The sequence below is a fragment of the Oryctolagus cuniculus genome, chromosome Y, assembly GCF_051225735.1.
Source record: "Oryctolagus cuniculus isolate XC-2025 breed Fujian yellow rabbit chromosome Y, ASM5122573v1, whole genome shotgun sequence".
Classification (NCBI taxonomy): Eukaryota; Metazoa; Chordata; class Mammalia; order Lagomorpha; family Leporidae; genus Oryctolagus; species Oryctolagus cuniculus.
Genome location: NC_142889.1, coordinates 6,543,589 through 6,559,778, shown reverse-complemented (window position 1 = coordinate 6,559,778; position 16,190 = coordinate 6,543,589). Strand labels below are relative to the sequence as shown.

General features: G+C 42.4%; 1 protein-coding gene across 1 annotated transcript in view; it reads right to left on the bottom strand.

Annotated features, from left to right (window-relative positions):
- Positions 1-808: 808 nt before the first annotated feature.
- Positions 809-16,190, bottom strand: part of LOC149119170 (ubiquitin-like modifier-activating enzyme 1) — a 37,558-nt gene continuing 22,176 nt past the window's right edge. The window contains exons 9-26 of the mRNA XM_089325123.1: positions 12,158-12,255; positions 11,931-12,077; positions 11,632-11,808; positions 11,439-11,543; positions 10,955-11,035; positions 10,461-10,616; positions 7,840-8,005; positions 7,523-7,719; positions 6,000-6,064; positions 5,595-5,790; positions 4,904-4,978; positions 4,605-4,794; positions 2,629-2,717; positions 2,318-2,410; positions 2,001-2,192; positions 1,402-1,503; positions 1,195-1,295; positions 809-1,020 (exon numbers count right to left, since the gene is read on the bottom strand). Coding sequence (XP_089181249.1) covers positions 885-1,020; positions 1,195-1,295; positions 1,402-1,503; positions 2,001-2,192; positions 2,318-2,410; positions 2,629-2,717; positions 4,605-4,794; positions 4,904-4,978; positions 5,595-5,790; positions 6,000-6,064; positions 7,523-7,719; positions 7,840-8,005; positions 10,461-10,616; positions 10,955-11,035; positions 11,439-11,543; positions 11,632-11,808; positions 11,931-12,077; positions 12,158-12,255 — 2,366 coding nt within the window. The 3' untranslated portion in view covers positions 809-884. The remainder of the gene's footprint in view (positions 1,021-1,194; positions 1,296-1,401; positions 1,504-2,000; positions 2,193-2,317; positions 2,411-2,628; positions 2,718-4,604; positions 4,795-4,903; positions 4,979-5,594; positions 5,791-5,999; positions 6,065-7,522; positions 7,720-7,839; positions 8,006-10,460; positions 10,617-10,954; positions 11,036-11,438; positions 11,544-11,631; positions 11,809-11,930; positions 12,078-12,157; positions 12,256-16,190) is intronic.

Sequence of the window (16,190 nt, the reverse complement as noted above, 5' to 3'; positions counted from 1 at the left end):
CTGGGTGGGTGAACAATGTGAAAGTAGTCAAAACTATTGGTTCTTTGAGGATTTTGTAGAATTGTCAAGACGAAAGGGAAAGATTAGGGTTCTTGTGAGGCCAGTGATGAGTCCTGCTGCTACAGATCATCCTAACACAGCTTCATGCTGCCCTGAATGAAGGAAGTCTGGAGATCCTGAAAACAAAACGGTGTTGAGGGAAGTAGGGTACTGGTTCTTCGTATTTCACCAGATTTACACCCTCCTTACATAAGGAAACCATGGTTACACAGGTTTCACTAAGAGTCGACCCATCAAGTACAATGAGGGTAGGATGAAACCTGCATGGCAAAGGCACAGGTGTCAAAGACTTAAAAGGCACATCATATTACAATAGTAAATCCATGTGTAACACATACAAATGTACTTTATTCCTAACAACTTGTTGTCCCTTTGTTACGGATGAGAAATATGGAATATGGGTTACAACCAAAGATTGAGGTGTGATAACCTCTAAATATAATTTATATGTGGTAAACCAGGTGTAAAATCTCTACCTTAGAATCAACAGGGAAGAGGGATTAGATCCTCAGATTTAACCCTGTTAATGGCTTTGCTGGTGTCACCATTTATTTTAGCAGATATGCCAAAATAAAGTTAACATACCGCACACTTCAATCAGTTGTACTTAGTCTGTCCTGTATCTTTGAATTTTCAGAAATTTCCATGTTGTGAGGGTGGAGCTGGACTCTGGATTATTACTTTAACATATGGAAATATGGAGAGAACAAGCATTGGCCCTTACCAAAACAAAGACATATCACATCTGGATCACTTTTTTATTATGAATGCCAATTTCAAACAGTAGAAAGCAGCAAAGAAAAAAAAGGTTCTTTGATCAAAGCTCAAGGAATGATGTAGCGTACATAAGGGACCTCAACGTCCTCGCCACTCTCACTGTTGCAACACAGTTCAAGCACCAGAGCCCGCACATGGTGGCCCAGTTTTCTCTTCGACACACAGCTCACCATTTCTGTCATTCTGAGACAAAAACAAAACAAAACAAAACAAAAACAGAAGGTTAAGGAGGTGAAACAGAAGAGAAGCACATATCGTAGGCAAAGACAAGATGAGAGTCAACTATTGCTTGATACAGCTGGAAATTTAAGACCCCACTGAGCAGGACACCTCCACCCTCCCTAGCTACCAACTCACGGCTGATCTAGCCGTTCCTTCAGCTTGGAGGCAGGCATAAAGAATGAGTAGAGCATGGACACACCCTGGGACAGCATGGTTATTTCCAGTTTGTGCTCTGTCTACAGAGGATGAGAAGGAGGAAGGGGAACGACCATCTGTAAGATTCTGAATTTATACAACTACCAACCCCGTGGGTAGGGGAAATGAAGAAGAAAAGCATCTTACCTTGAAGTATTCTAGGAACTGCCTGAGGGTCATCTCCTCACCATTAGGCTGTAATCCATGTACATCAAAGCGATCCCACAAAGTCCATTCTTGGTTATAATACTTGGAAACAAAGAACAGGGGGAAGGATAGTTGTTATTCCAGATGGTCTGGCCACTATCAGCCAACTTGACATGTTAGGTCAGAGCCACTGAAGTTCTTTATTCCAAGTAGTCTGATAGCCACATCTCAATTTAAGTAACTGTAATTCTTATAATGACCAAATAGTCACATATGACTGAGACCTTGTTACCTCTTCCACTCATTTTCCATCTCGTTTACTTTCCTCCTTTTAATTTCTTACAAGTACCTTGGCAATCTGTTGTTTTTTTTTTTTTTCAAAATGTGTGTCGTGCTCCTACCTTATACACTGAATGAATAAACCAGGGAACACAAAAAGCAGATACCTAGTAACAGAAACTTACATGTGCCATAAGGAATACGGATGACTGCACACACATACACACACACACATACACACTCACACACACATTTTTCACTCATATACATAGTTGGGGTAACATGACATCTCCATACAGGCAGGCCATTACCCTTCTCACCTGGTGATGTGGTGGGGCAACGGGCTCAGAGAAGCTGAAGAATGGCAGAGCCAAGTTCATGAAGCTGTTCTTATAGGACGCAAGCTGTTGGTGTCCCTGCACTACCTTGTACAGCTCCAGACACACAAGGCCAACTACAGCTGATGTGGTTGTCGCAATGGCTGGGATGATCTTTCCTGCAATAAGCTTGCTCTGTGAATCAAGTGTGCCATAGATGTTATTTTTAGAGAAGGCTGAAATCTACACAAGAAGCTAAGTTCAAATTCTAGACTTAGTTAAGCTTGCAAGGGGTGGAAGATTGATCAGACCGCCATTACCTTATGACGGTCTGCAGGGGATATATCATAGTTCTCTGCTCTGAGGTTGGATGCAGCAACAATGAAATCCATATGAAAGTTGCTATCATCATCCTGTTGTGAATGAGGAGGAGGGGGGAGAGGGGAAAGAATAAGCATGAAAAGGATTCTTGGCTACATGGGAGAAGTACATTTCCCACTCCAACTACCTGCTAACCTCCACACCACAAAGGATGACTGGGCCCTGTTGTAGATCCATAATGCTGACAAAGCCTGAGAGCTGAGCCACTGTCAACCTATTTCCCTACCCAGATCAGGGCCCCACCAACAACCTTCTCAAAATTGATGGGATACATCTTGAATCCGCAGAGTTTGTCTGGACTGGGAAGCACGGCCTTGAGCTCCTCTAGATGGCTGTCATCTGCACGAAAAGAGGAGACATGCTTAGTCCCTCTGATCCTAACCCTGTTTCTGAGGTAAAATCAGTAGCCCAGGGTACACAAAGTGTTCATGCATATGATGGACACTTTGGGAAATAGTGAAACAAGAAAAATAGGAGGGAATATTCCCCCAGAGAAAGAGGTACAAAGATGTAGGAAGCATGATAGGAAAATTATCCAGCATAGCCAAGAGGCAGAAGCAACCCAAATTTCTGTCAACAAAATGAAATAATCCATGTAACAGACTCAGTCTTAAAGAGGAAGGAAATTTTGACACATACTTTTAACACACATTAACCTCCTAGGTGTTTTGTCTGTCCATGCATTACTGAAGACATCACAGCCATAAAATAAATAAGACACAAAAGAAAAATAGTATGATTCTACTTTTTATATTCCTAGAATAATAATTTGTGGAAACAGAAAACAGGTATGCTGCCTGAGACAGTGAGGAAGGGGAAAATGAGGAGAAACTGTAACAGGACTTGAATTTTTAGTTAACATTAAAAAGTCTTAGAAAGTGGTTGTACAACAAGAACACATTTAGCATCACTGAACACTCATCATAAACAGGTAATAGTCTCATCAGACTTTGACCATATTAAAAAAAGAGGGAGTGGATAGGATCTTCACAGAAGACAGAAAAGATAAACCATGGATATCGAGGTCTTAAGGAAGAATAACACACACAGATGAGGAGATACAGGGAGGAAACACGAGACTGGAGTTAAAAAAGAAAATGAGTAAGGGAAGGAAGGAAAACTTCCAGACAGTAACAAAGAAGGGAACTATCAAGTCGGATTAATATCAAGAAATTTGAAGGGCAAGATTCAGTGGAAGAATACTAATAGAGATAGGTAACGTACATAAGGCGAGTCAAAAACAAATACATGGAAGGCAGACATGCATGAGAGATACAGATAAATACGTGCACAGAGGAACATAAAGAGGTGGCAATTATAAAGGAAAATAGGGCAGCTGATCTTAAGTCGTGAGATATGTAAAATGGAAGAAACACATTCAGGGTAAGATACTACAGAGAGGGGCCGGCGCCGTGGCTCAATAGGCTAATCCTCCGCCTGCGGCGCCGGCACCCCAGGTTCTAGTCCTGGTCGGGGTGCCGGATTCTGTCCCGGTTGCCCCTCTTCCAGGCCAGCTCTCTGCTGTGGCCCAGGAGTGCAGTGGAGGATGGCCCAAGTGCTTGGGCCCTGCACCCGCATGGGAGACCAGGAGAAGCACCTGGCTGCTGCCTTCGGATCAGCGTGATGTGCTGGCCGCAGCGGCCATTGGAGGGTGAACCAACGGCAAAGGAAGACCTTTCTCTCTGTCTCTCTCTCTCTCTCTCACTGTCCACTCTGCCTATCAAAAATTAAAAAAAAAAAAAGATACTACAGAGAGGAAGACACACAGCATGAGCCACACTGTAGACAGATGGAGATGGGAACTTGAGAATGAGGTGAGAAGACATATGGAGGACAACGTGATAAGGAGGAAAACAGAGAACAAAAAGTTTGGGGTAAATATTTACATGGGGATACAAGAGAAATTGAAGAGATAAAGCAGGTAAGGTATCAAGAAAAGATAACACTGGTTCAGATCATATAGAGAAGCAAAGAACAAAGGCAAACAAAAACCAGAAAAGGGATGATGAACAGCTATTTCTGACATCTATTGTGGTAGGAAGAAAAGAAATGAGACCTCCAACCAGTCATCCTTATTTCACACAGAATAAAAGTAACACCCAAAAAGATGATATGTTAGTAAACCCTATGCCTATAGTCACAGAGAAGGGCCAAGTGGTAAGGCTAGTGAGGAGACATGGGTGGAGAAAGTAGAGTGCAACTCCTGGCCAGCTGGCCAAAACTCACCAAGAGAGACACTGGCACTCTGCAGCTCCTGGTCAGAAACATGAATCCTGACACCAGACTTGGGGATGAATTCAGGTACCTGTAGAGACTGCAGGAGTGTGGCCACAGCAGGTCGGTCTTGAGAGCCCATCAGCCCATACATCTGGGCAAACAGGTTAGCAGCAGCCATCACATAGTCCAGATGTAGGGTCTATGAGAAGGCAAACACACAAAGTCAGTTCTCAGTGGGGAAATCTGCCTGTTTCCTATCTATGCAACTTCCCCTTGACCCAAAGAGATCCCAGGAAGTTGAGACTTACATTGTTGACATCAAATGTAAGTGGATGTGGACAGCGTTTGGGTCCAGACCAGAATGGGGCTCCTGAGCTTGTCAGCTAGGAGAGGAAAGATTTTGGAGGAGTAGAACCTGAGTGTAGAAGACCAGCTGGCAATGCTACCACCTTACTTTGTTCCTGTGAGTCTAGACACTATTCTGGGAAACTTTTTATCAGAATAACAAAAAAATCATAAACTTGTCAATCTGGCAGGCACTATACAAACTAAAGCTTAACATTTATATGTTAACCCTGAAAAAACCCCCATTATATGAGTTATTATTTCTTCTTTACAGATAAAGTTACTGAAATACAAAGAGGAAAATAAATGGCTTGCTCTAATGTCAAGTCCATTGGGTTTCAAACCAACAATGGCTGTTAAACTTGAAACTATGTTAACTATAAAACTTTAGAACTATAAAGCTTTCCCTGATAGTATCTACAATGTGAGATCAGAAACAATACTCCACACCATCAGCCAGGGAAACAGAAATGAAAAACCCCTTTCCTGGTGGAAAAGGAATGAGGCAGAACACGTTTGCAGAACTGCAGCTTGTTTTTCTGAGATACCAATCCTTGGGTTGCCTGTGACTGCTGGATTATCAAAAACCTAGGAGAATTCTCTTGTTTCCCAGAAATGTACTCTGCCCAAAGGTCCAGGAAAGTGCAATAATACCTGGTTGGGAGGGAAGTTGTGGAGTAGCTGCCGGATGTTGTTAGAATACTGGGTGTGCCAGTGGTAGCAAGCCCAAGTCACACAGTCAGCCCATGTATGTGGTCGCTGCAGTACCAGGCTACGCTGTAAGGCCTCCAGCACCTCCACTGGTTGGGTGCCTCCCAGCTGCAAAGTCCGTTCCACAAACTTTGGGTCTCTATAGGGAAGAAGCAAACAGCAAAATTATTCAACAGACCCAGAAGCAGGCTTCTTGAAAATCCCACACTCTCCATGCAAAGCCAGACGTGATTCCCAAAAGGTGTCAAGAGGCTCAAACATAATAAGGTACAGATGTGAGGGAAGCAGACACAAGATTTTTAGGCTGCTGGGCAGGGGCAAGCATCACAGTTCATTTAGGTTACACACGTGAGATACTGGTTGACATTTTCTGCAGGGTGCTTGAAGAGGCCTTCAAATTCATCCCGGGCCCACTGCAGACAAAGCAAACATTACACAGGGACAATGAATAACACAGAGGTTTCTAAATGTATTCGAAAGATTAATCAATGAATCAAGCAAGTTGAAAGAAGCACTTTTGCTCTGTGAGTGCGCAACAGTGAAGTTTCTTAAATGTGGCTCCCCAAATTTACCAACTTCACACCGCTACTTTTTCAATGGCTTATCTATATAGTGGTAATGCAGGTGCTTAGGCATTAAAAGTTACTTGTCACGTCTGTGTACATTACTAGAATACGGGTGTTTTTCCTCAAAAAAAAAAAAAAAAAGGAAAATTCACAGCTAAATATAACAACAACAATCCTCATACAGACCCTGGGACTGGCAAAAAACAAAGCACTTCTGCATATGTACTGCCATTTTATACTTTAAATACGAAATATTTATATAAGACCAGTAAGTACAATCACTTGCAAAGTCATCTGGATCTCTAGCGCCGGAGATTCACTGGAGACTGTAGCTCTTTCCTACTGCCTACTTCATCATTCTAGATAGTAATTTCTATGCTCCATGGACTTGCTACAAAGAAACAACCAAATACATATATATCTAAAGCTTATTCAAAATAGCAAATGCATGTTAAATGTTATAGAAAGGATGAGATACTAATTGTCATGGAAGTTTTATGGATAAGGAATCCGAGGCATGTGGAAGTTTCACAGAAGTCTGAGGTCATATAATGAAAATGTTTTAAAACCTTTCTCATAGATTTCCCTGCATGTTGGACACAAAAGAAAACGTGACCTACTAGAGGTTATATAAACATATAAATACACATGAGAGCCAAAAACTGACAGTCATGAGTACATAAATAAGTATATCCACTCATGCTGAAAGTGCTAAGTTGGGAAGGCAACTTTTTTTTTTCCACAAATAATTCCTCCTAAACAAAGTCTCAAATATTACAGTAAGAAACACTCTAAACACACAATGGTGTGGTTCTTGGGTTGCAGATTAGCATTAGATTATGTGTATCAGTTACTCAGGTGTATTTATTTTCTTCAACTAAATATGCCCTGTTCTATATGTATGGCCATTATGTCAATAGAAACTATTCTGATAAACTAACTGTTGAAACATTTTGAGCAGCAGTTATAGAAATATAAACATATACTTTAACACAAATTTTTCTGTAATAACTTTGTTAACTTTGAAATAACAAAGTTAACAATGAAGTCAATTTTGCTCAGAAACACATTAGTGTTTACACATTCTCACTTTTCAGACGTTTACTGAAACTGTAGTCTTTAACAGAAGATTTTTTAAAGTTAAAAAAAGTTTTAAAAATGAAGTTATTGGTACACATGAAAACTGATTAGCAGAAAGATTTGCTGCACTGAGCCTTACAGTTCTGGAATGTCAAGGGCTTCAAAATCCAGAGGCTATGTCTGAACCTGTCTCTTTTACCTCCCAAAGTCCCCAAGGCTAGTCACCTGCAGAGTGTGTTCAATGGCATTGGGGAAGTTCTTCAGTGTGCAGATGGGGATGGACTTCTCAGGTGGGTCCTGGCTAGAGCTGTAAGATTCCGTCAGGAAGGGAATAACCACTTGCACACTGCCCTTGGTGCCCAGTGTCCCTGACTCCAACAATGGTTTACGGTAGTACACGCAGCGGCGGTCCATGTACAGGCCTTCATGGAGGTAAAGAGGATGTTTCATGAGAACTGGGAGAGGAGTATTAGGACAGGTACACCCCACCCTAATATGCACAATGATGGCTGTGCCCTATCCTCATGTGCCTAGAAACTCACGGGCATCTACATCGTCCAGGGCATTGGCTACACCATCCAGGTTTTCATAGAAGTCGTCGTTGTAGATACACTCAGTGTCAGGGCCTACACGATTCTGGTGGCTTATTACTCTGACGTATGGATTTATCTGACGCACAGATGCCGCAGCTACATCAGACTTTAACTTCTGAATGGGAATGGAGGGAGAAAGCTGTTTGTCATACATTCACACACAACCTTTTAAACAGCTAACCTAACAACTGAGTAAGTGAAGAAAAGCCTTGACTCCAAATTCAAGAACATCACCTGATGTTCTGTGACAATGCCACATGTGACAAATGTGAAATGAGACCAAGAGGGCCCAAAATATATGCCACAAATAGGAAAAAAATTCCTTAGTTTTACATTATTTTACCAACTAATTCCACTTTTTTTTTTCATTTAATGAGACCCAGAATAGAGATGACATCACCTAAATAAAAACAAAGACACACAGGATCTTTTCAAAGCCAAAGCCAAAACCAAGACCTTTTCTTATTTAAAACCCAACACTGGATGATGCAACACTGTGGTGAAGTGTTTTAAAACTGTGGCCTGCAGTGCCAGCATCCCAAATGGGTGCTGGTTCAAGTCCTGGCTGCTCCATTTCCTATACAGCTCTCTGCCATGGCACAGGAAAGCAGGAGAAGGATGACTCAAGTCTCTCGGCCCCTGCAGACCCGGAAGTAGCTCCTGGCCCCTGGGTTCAGATCAGCTCAGCACTGGCCACTGCAGCCATTTGTGGAGTGAACCAGTGGATGAAGGACCCTCTTCTCTCAAACTCTTTCAAATAAACAAAACTAAATCTTTAAAAAAAAAAAACCCTCCACTGGTAATACATTTTTCCTTAGAGAAAAATGAGCTGTCTCTATCATTGCACACCATAAAGTACAGTTTTGCTCAGGTTTTTACCTTTATCTGTTGGCACACTATTATGCTAGACATTCTAATCTACATCCTTCGAGTATCTGAAAAAAATTTCACTTTTTTTAAAGATTTTTTTATTTATTTGAAAGTCAGAGTTACACAGAGAGATGAGAAGGAGAGGGAGAGGGAGAGGGAGAGGGAGAGGGGGAGGGGGAGGGGGAGGGGGAGGGGGAGAGGGAGAGGGAGAGAGAGAGAGAGAGAGAGAGAGAGAGAGAGAGAGAGAGAGAGAGGTGTCTTCCATCCGCTGGTTCACTCCCCAATTGGCCGCAAGGACTGGAGCTGTGCTGATCCAAAGCCAGGAACCAGGAGCTTCCTCCAGGCCTCCCATGGTGGGTGCAGGGGCCCAAGGACTTGGGCCATCTTCTATTGCTTTCCCAGGCCACAGCAGAGAGCTGGATCGGAAGTGGAACAGAGCCGGGTCTTGAACTGGCAACCATATGGGATGCTGGCACTTCAGGCCAGGGTGTTAACACACTGTACCACAGCGCCAGCCCCAAAAATGTCATCTTTCTCATGAAAGATACCTTTGTTTACACTGTAAACCTTCCAAAGACACCTTTGTTTCTTACCACGTCCATACCCTACCTTTTCACGTGTTAATGATATTCTCTGTGACTGTATTTGTTTTTTTAAGTTATCAAACCAAGAAACTTTTTCTATACATTTTCGTATCACATATTTAACTAGAAAGTAGAAAAAAATTAGACCATTTTAAAATCCTTAATAAATCCTACACATAATCTGAATCATCATAAAAATATTTTCCAATGCAAACTTCAGTAACAGGAGCTAAACTCCATTTACCTTTTGGTCAAATATCTTTATGTACTTCTTAATGACAGCTAGATTCTCATTTCTAATGCATTCAACCTGGTATTTTGTTTGAAGGAAAAGGCAGCACAGAAAAATAGTTTGACAGCCTATCAGCATAACTTGCAGGAGTTTAAAACTATATAGCAAACTTAACAAGTCAAAGTGTTTATAAGTTTGGTTTTAAGTAAATCTGGAATCCATATTCAATCAACTTCCATTTTGAATGGATATTTACAACTAGTACATATTCTGTCTCACGATACAGTGGTCATTTGGAAAAGTGTTTCATTGAATTAAAGGAGGATTTCCTGTAGAAGATTAGAAAGTTCCATTCTTTGATAAAATAAGAGTAAAAAAGTCAAATAATGGTCTTAGTGTTCTTAAAATGACTATTATAATCTTGTGGATTCCAAGAGTATTTTACTATTAATTTTCCTATTAGAAAAGGGCAGGAACTTCTTTTTAACATATATTTCAATGTCTAGAACCTACTATGTGGACTGTAAAGTTATAAGACTCTGAGCAGGCAGTAAAATTACTGACTTTCACAACGGCCTTCCATAACCCCAATTTACAGTACCGTATTCAAAATGGCCCAAAACCAACAACGCAGGAGTGGAGAAATTATGAAAACCTATCAATGAAATGACCTAAGTGCTTGATAAATGTTTGCTGAGGTGAAGACTGACCGGCAGACAATTAAATTTGGACACAGGTATGAGGGTATGAGACACACAGAGAGAGGTGTTCTAAGCCACTAGGATGAGAAGAGAGAGAGAGAGAGAGAGAGAGAGAGAGAGAGAGAGAGAGAGAGAGAGAGAGAGAGAGATATGACAGAAACTCATAAACCCCATTCAACTCACTGTGACATCCCAGGGCCGGAAGAGAAACTGTCGGTTCAGATTGGACTTTTCAATGGTATCCATGTCTGTCACTGTAATATTCCCACCCTCCCCACAGCCTAGTCCAATCATGGCAAAGTTCTTGAGCAACTCACAGCCAATGGCACCTGCACCCACCTGGAAGATGGGAAAGAGAGTCTGGTCAAGGTGACTGCAGATAGCAGGAAGCCATTTACCGCTCTGTACTTCCCGTAGAGGTACAAAGATGAAAGAAAGTCATCTATGCCACATATTTAAACCCCCAAATCACAAAAATCTATCATCATCTTAAAAATGGAAGCACTTGAGACCCAAAACAAAGAATATATCATGTTTTCCTTCAATTCACAGAAAGTGAAAAAGTGAATGTGATCAAGCCACAAAAGATCAGAAAGACCCAACTTCTAGAGACAAAAGAAAATCTAAGAGGGGTCAGAAGCTAGTAAGGAAGGTGAAGGTAGTGGGTGTCTACTCACCAGAAAGTACTTCTGCTTGCCTAGTTTCTCTTGTAGGTCTGAGCCAAATACTGCCACCTGCCCATCATAACGGTTCTGATGCTATCAAAAAAGGCAGGAAGGCAGGAAGGCAGGAAGGCAGGAAGGCAGGAAGGCAGGAAGGCAGGCAGGCAGGCAGGCAGGCAGGCAGGCAGGCAGGAAGGAAGACAGAAGGCAGGAAGGAAGGCAGGAAGGCGGGAAGGAAGGCAGAAGGCGGGAAGGCGGGAAGGAGGGAAGGAGGGAGGGAGGGAGGGAGGGAAGGAGGGAGGGAGGGAGGGAGGGAGAGAGGGAGGGAGGGAGGGAGGGAAAGAAAAGAGAAAAGAAAAGAAAAGAAAAGAAAAGAAAAGAAAAGAAAAGAAAAGAAAAGAAAAGAAAAGAAAAGAAAAGAAAAGAACAGAACAGGAAGGTTAAGGAAGAGTGGCTTTAGAGATGCTCACAATGAAGTCGTCACAGAGGACCCACATACCGGGAGACATTTGTCTTCCATGAAGGCTTCTTTGTTTTCAGGAAGGCATTCTAAAGCATCAAAGTACAACCACTGCATGATAGGCATAAACTTGCCAGAGCAGGCCTGGGGAGAAAAGGTTGTCAGTAGTTGAGGCTTGACAAGTGACAAGTAGAGGACACTTCTGGCCATGCCCTTAACCATCCATGCTGACCTTCATGACCTCCTGGGCGGCCAGGCCCCCAATGAAGGCATTTATAGGTGCCAGATTCCCAGCAGCTACATATGCCAACTTGCGAATGAGGTCTTCATCCAGGATGCCCTGCTGTCCTGGGGGCAAGGCTTCAGAATTCACAGTCTGTGCTAAGATCACCAGTTCTGCTGCATCTTCCTGACGAGTCAAAAAAGAACATTTCAGACCACCATAGGAGGATAAGGAGGAAGGAAATTGTAGGCAAATGGAAAAATGACCGCTTTGGTCCAATCCACTGGTTATCTCCCCATCTCATTTACCTCATTATGTGGTCGAGGAGATCGATTGTATTGAGAACAAAACCGATGCAGGGCCTGGAAGCCAATGTGCAGCTGAGCAGGGTGAGAATACTTGGCAAAGTCCATTATCACAAAATCTGGCTCTGCCAATGACGCTACTAAGGATTTCTGTGGAAAGTGGGACATCAGGATCAGAGGCCGGAAAAAACTAGAAAACGCCCAGAAACCTACCATCAACTCATACTCACAAAACTAATCTTCTTAGGTACTTTGACCTGACTGACAATGCCTCCACGAATATACTCAGAGAAGCTGGAGGTATCACATATGCTGAAGGTGTAAGGCCCTAAGGGAAACAAAAAAAGGTGGAGGGGAATATGTTAAGTCATGTAACAACTCTCCCATCTTGCCATCTAGCACCATTAAATTTATTTATTTTTTTTAACTTTTATTTAATGAATGTAAATTTCCAAAGTACGACTGATGGATTACAATGGCTTCCCCCCCATACCGTCCCTCCCACCCACAACCCTCCCCTTTCCCACTCCCTCTCCCCTTCCATTCACATCAAGATTCATTTTCGATTATCTTAATATACAGAAGATCAGCTTAGTATACATTAAGTAAGGATTTCAACGGTTTGCTCCCACACACAAACATAGAGTGAAAAATAATAGATGATTTTTTTAAATGATGATGAAATCAGATCAGACCTATTGTCATGTTTAATCCCAGTGAGAGTCAAGCTGGGAATTGATAATTTCTTTTTTCTTTTCTTTTTTTTTTTACAGAAGATCAGTTTAGTATGCATTAAGTAAAAATTTCAGCAGTTTGCACGCCCATAGAAACACAAAGTGAAATATACTGTTTGAGTACTCATTATAGCATTAAATCTCAATGTACAGCACATTAAGGACAGAGATCCTACATGAGGAGTAAGTGCACAGTGACTCCTGTTGTTGACTTTACCAACTGACACTCCTGTCTATGGCATCAGTAATCTCCCTATGCACCAGTCATGAGTTTCCAAGGCTATGGAAGCCCTCTGAGTTCTCCGACTCTGATCTTGTTTAGACAAGGTCATAGTCAAAGTGGAGGTTCTCTCCTCCCTTCAGAGAAAGGTACCTCCTTCTTTGATGACCTGTTCTTTCCACTGGGATCTCACTCACAGAGATCTTTTGCCAGAGTGTCTTGGCTTTCCATGCCTGAAATACTCTCATGGGCTTTTCAGCCAGATCCGAAAGCCTTTAGGGCTGATTCTGAGGCCAGAGTGCTATTTAGGACATCTGCCATTCTATGAGTCTGCTGAGTATCTCCCTTCCCATGTTGGATCACTCTCCCCTTTATTTATTCTATCGGTTAGTATTAGCAGGTACTAGACTTGTTTATGTGCTCCCTTTGACTCTTAGTCCTTTCATTATGATCAATTGTGAACTCAAATTGATCACTTGGACCAGTGAGATGGCATTGGTACATGCCACCTTCATGGGATTGAATTGCAATCCCCTGGTATGTTTCTAACTCTACCATTTGGGGCAAGTCAGCTTGAGCATGTCCCAAATTATACATCTCTTCCCTCTCGTATTCCCACTCTCATGTTTAACAGGGATCACATTTCAGTTAATTTTCAACACTTAAGAATAACTGTGTGATAATTACAGAATTAAACCAGTCATATTAAGTAGAACAGACCAAAAAAATACTAAGAGGATAATGTATTAAGTTGTTCATTAACAGTCAGGGCTATGCTGATCAAGTCACCGTTTCTCATAGTGTCCATTTCACTTCAGGAGGTTTCCTTTTTGGTGTTCAGTCAGTTGTCACCGATCAGGGAGAACATATGGTATTTGTCCCTTTGGGACTGGCTTACTTCACTCAGCATGATGTGTTCCAGATTCCTCCATTTTGTTGCAAATGACTGGATTTCGTTGTTTCTTACTGCAGTATAGTATTCTAAAGAGTACATATCCCATAATTTCTTTATCCAGTCTACCGTTGATGGGCATTTAGGTTGGTTCCAGGTCCTGGCTATTGTGAATTGTAGCACCATTCAATTTAAAATTAAAAACCAAAATACTTGTAGCGCAGACACTGTAAGCCTCTATTCTTACATTCAGGTATCTAAAACTGTTCCTCTCCTGCCCCAGGTTTAGCTCAACCCCCTCAATGACTCTACTTCTAAATACGATTCTAAAAAAAGCCATGTTTATAGCTCTTCCTTTTCAATTAAAAATTGTGAATACCTTCTATCCTTTTTGTCTACTTGAGTGTAGGAGACTGCAAGCACTCAGATACAAAGAATGAAATCTGTCTTTGATCTCCAGGGGTCTGCTCAGGCTCCTGAGACTCAGAACGTATGAAAGAGATGTCTCTCTCTCCTTCTCCAAACTCTAAGAAAGTGTCATCAACTCTCCACCTGAAACTAGGTAATCTGTTTACCTTTAACCCAGATCCTTGGGAGAGTCACAACAATTAGGAGAGACCTCTCCTTCACACAACTCAAATCTTGAGGACGTGTCTCGACCATGTCTCACACATGTCTCTGACTTTGGGGCTCAACTCAGAATTTTGCCTCTAGTCCAGTCCTCAGACAACTAAAAGGTTTCAGTTCTGATTAATTTAACTTTCTATAATAATTAACGAAGAAACCACGGAAATCAGTTTTTAACCATGAGAAAAGGCAGTACAAAAAAATGATTCCTGTTAAAATAACAAATGCAATTAGCTGCCTGATTATTCCAGCTTGTTGCCAAAGCACAAGAAGTAGGAAGGATCACAGAAACCAGCAAACACCCTCATTTGACAATGAGTTCAGAATTCAGAGACAAGAACATATTGACTTCACAGGACACAGTTCTTGAGGACAGGGAAGCAAATTAAAGAACACCAGCCTTAGAAATATACTACAGACCTGAGTATAAAGCATAAAAAATTAACAAACAAAAAAACTATCAAAGGCCAGGAAAACAACTATAAAAACACTAAGATCTCTTTGTAACTGAAGAATGGTTCTAGGAACTCGATGGATACAAAACTCCCACAGATGTTCAAGTTCTTCATACAAAATGCTGATCATACTTGCACACAAACTCTAACTCACATTAGGACATTAGGACTGCAATATCTAATGCAACACAAGTAGATAGTTACATGTGTTCCTGTATATGCTCAATATACATGCAATTTTTATCATTCACATATTTTTGATCTCTAATCGTTCAATCATGGATGCAGAGGGACAGGACCTTAAAACAGGGGGCAAGCATTTGAAATGGTGGTTGGCCGGCACCGCGGCTCCCTAGGCTAATCCTCTGGAGGCCTTGCGGCGCCGGCACACCGGGTTCTAGTCCCGGTCGGGGCGCCGGATTCTGTCCCGGTTGCCCCTCTTCCAGGCCAGCTCTCTGCTGTGGCCAGGGAGTGCAGTGGAGGATGGCCCAAGTGCTCGGGCCCTGCACCCCATGGGAGACCAGGAAAAGCACCTGGCTCCTGCCATCGGATCAGCACGGTGTGCCGGCCGCAGTGCGCCGTCCGCGGTGGCTATTGGAGGGTGAACCAATGGCAAAGGAAGACCTTTCTCTCTCTCTCTCTCTCTCTCTCTCACTGTCCACTCCGCCTGTCAAAAAAATAAAAATAAAAATAAATAAAAATGAAATGGTGGTTAAGACTGTGCTTCATTAGCCAGCACCTCAAGTTGGCATGCCTACTATGAATTCCAGCTATTACAGTTCTACTCCAGCTTCCTGTTATTGCGCACCGCAGGAGGCAGCAGAAGTGGCTCAAGTCCTCAGGTTCTTGATACATATGAGGGAGTTCCAGACTGAGTTCTAGGATCCTAGCATTAGCCTGGCCCAGGACAGCGGCTGCAGCTGTTTATGGAGTGAAACAGCAGATGAAGTTTGTGTCTGTGGAGGTGGAGGCAAGACGGTGGTATAGCAGTGGGATGTTCCAAGTTGCACAGGGAAAAATGGATAATTAACAAGAAGGAGGAATACAAGCAAGCACAGCAATAATAAAAAGTTTACGCAGAGTGGCTCAGGAGTTCACCAGAGTGTGCACAGGCCCACGTTGCAAAGACAGACAGGTGCCCAAAGTGCAGAAAGGGAACAGTGAGGAGACAGCCACCACTCCCTCAGTGACTCAGGTGAGAGGTTGTGAGCCCACAGAGATGCATACACAGATGAGTGTGGAAATTTGGTGAACAGTAATCGGTGCTCTAAGTGGGAAGAAGGAGAAATTCTGGGGGACGGGCAGAAAGGGTGAACATGCCACGATTCCTCGGTG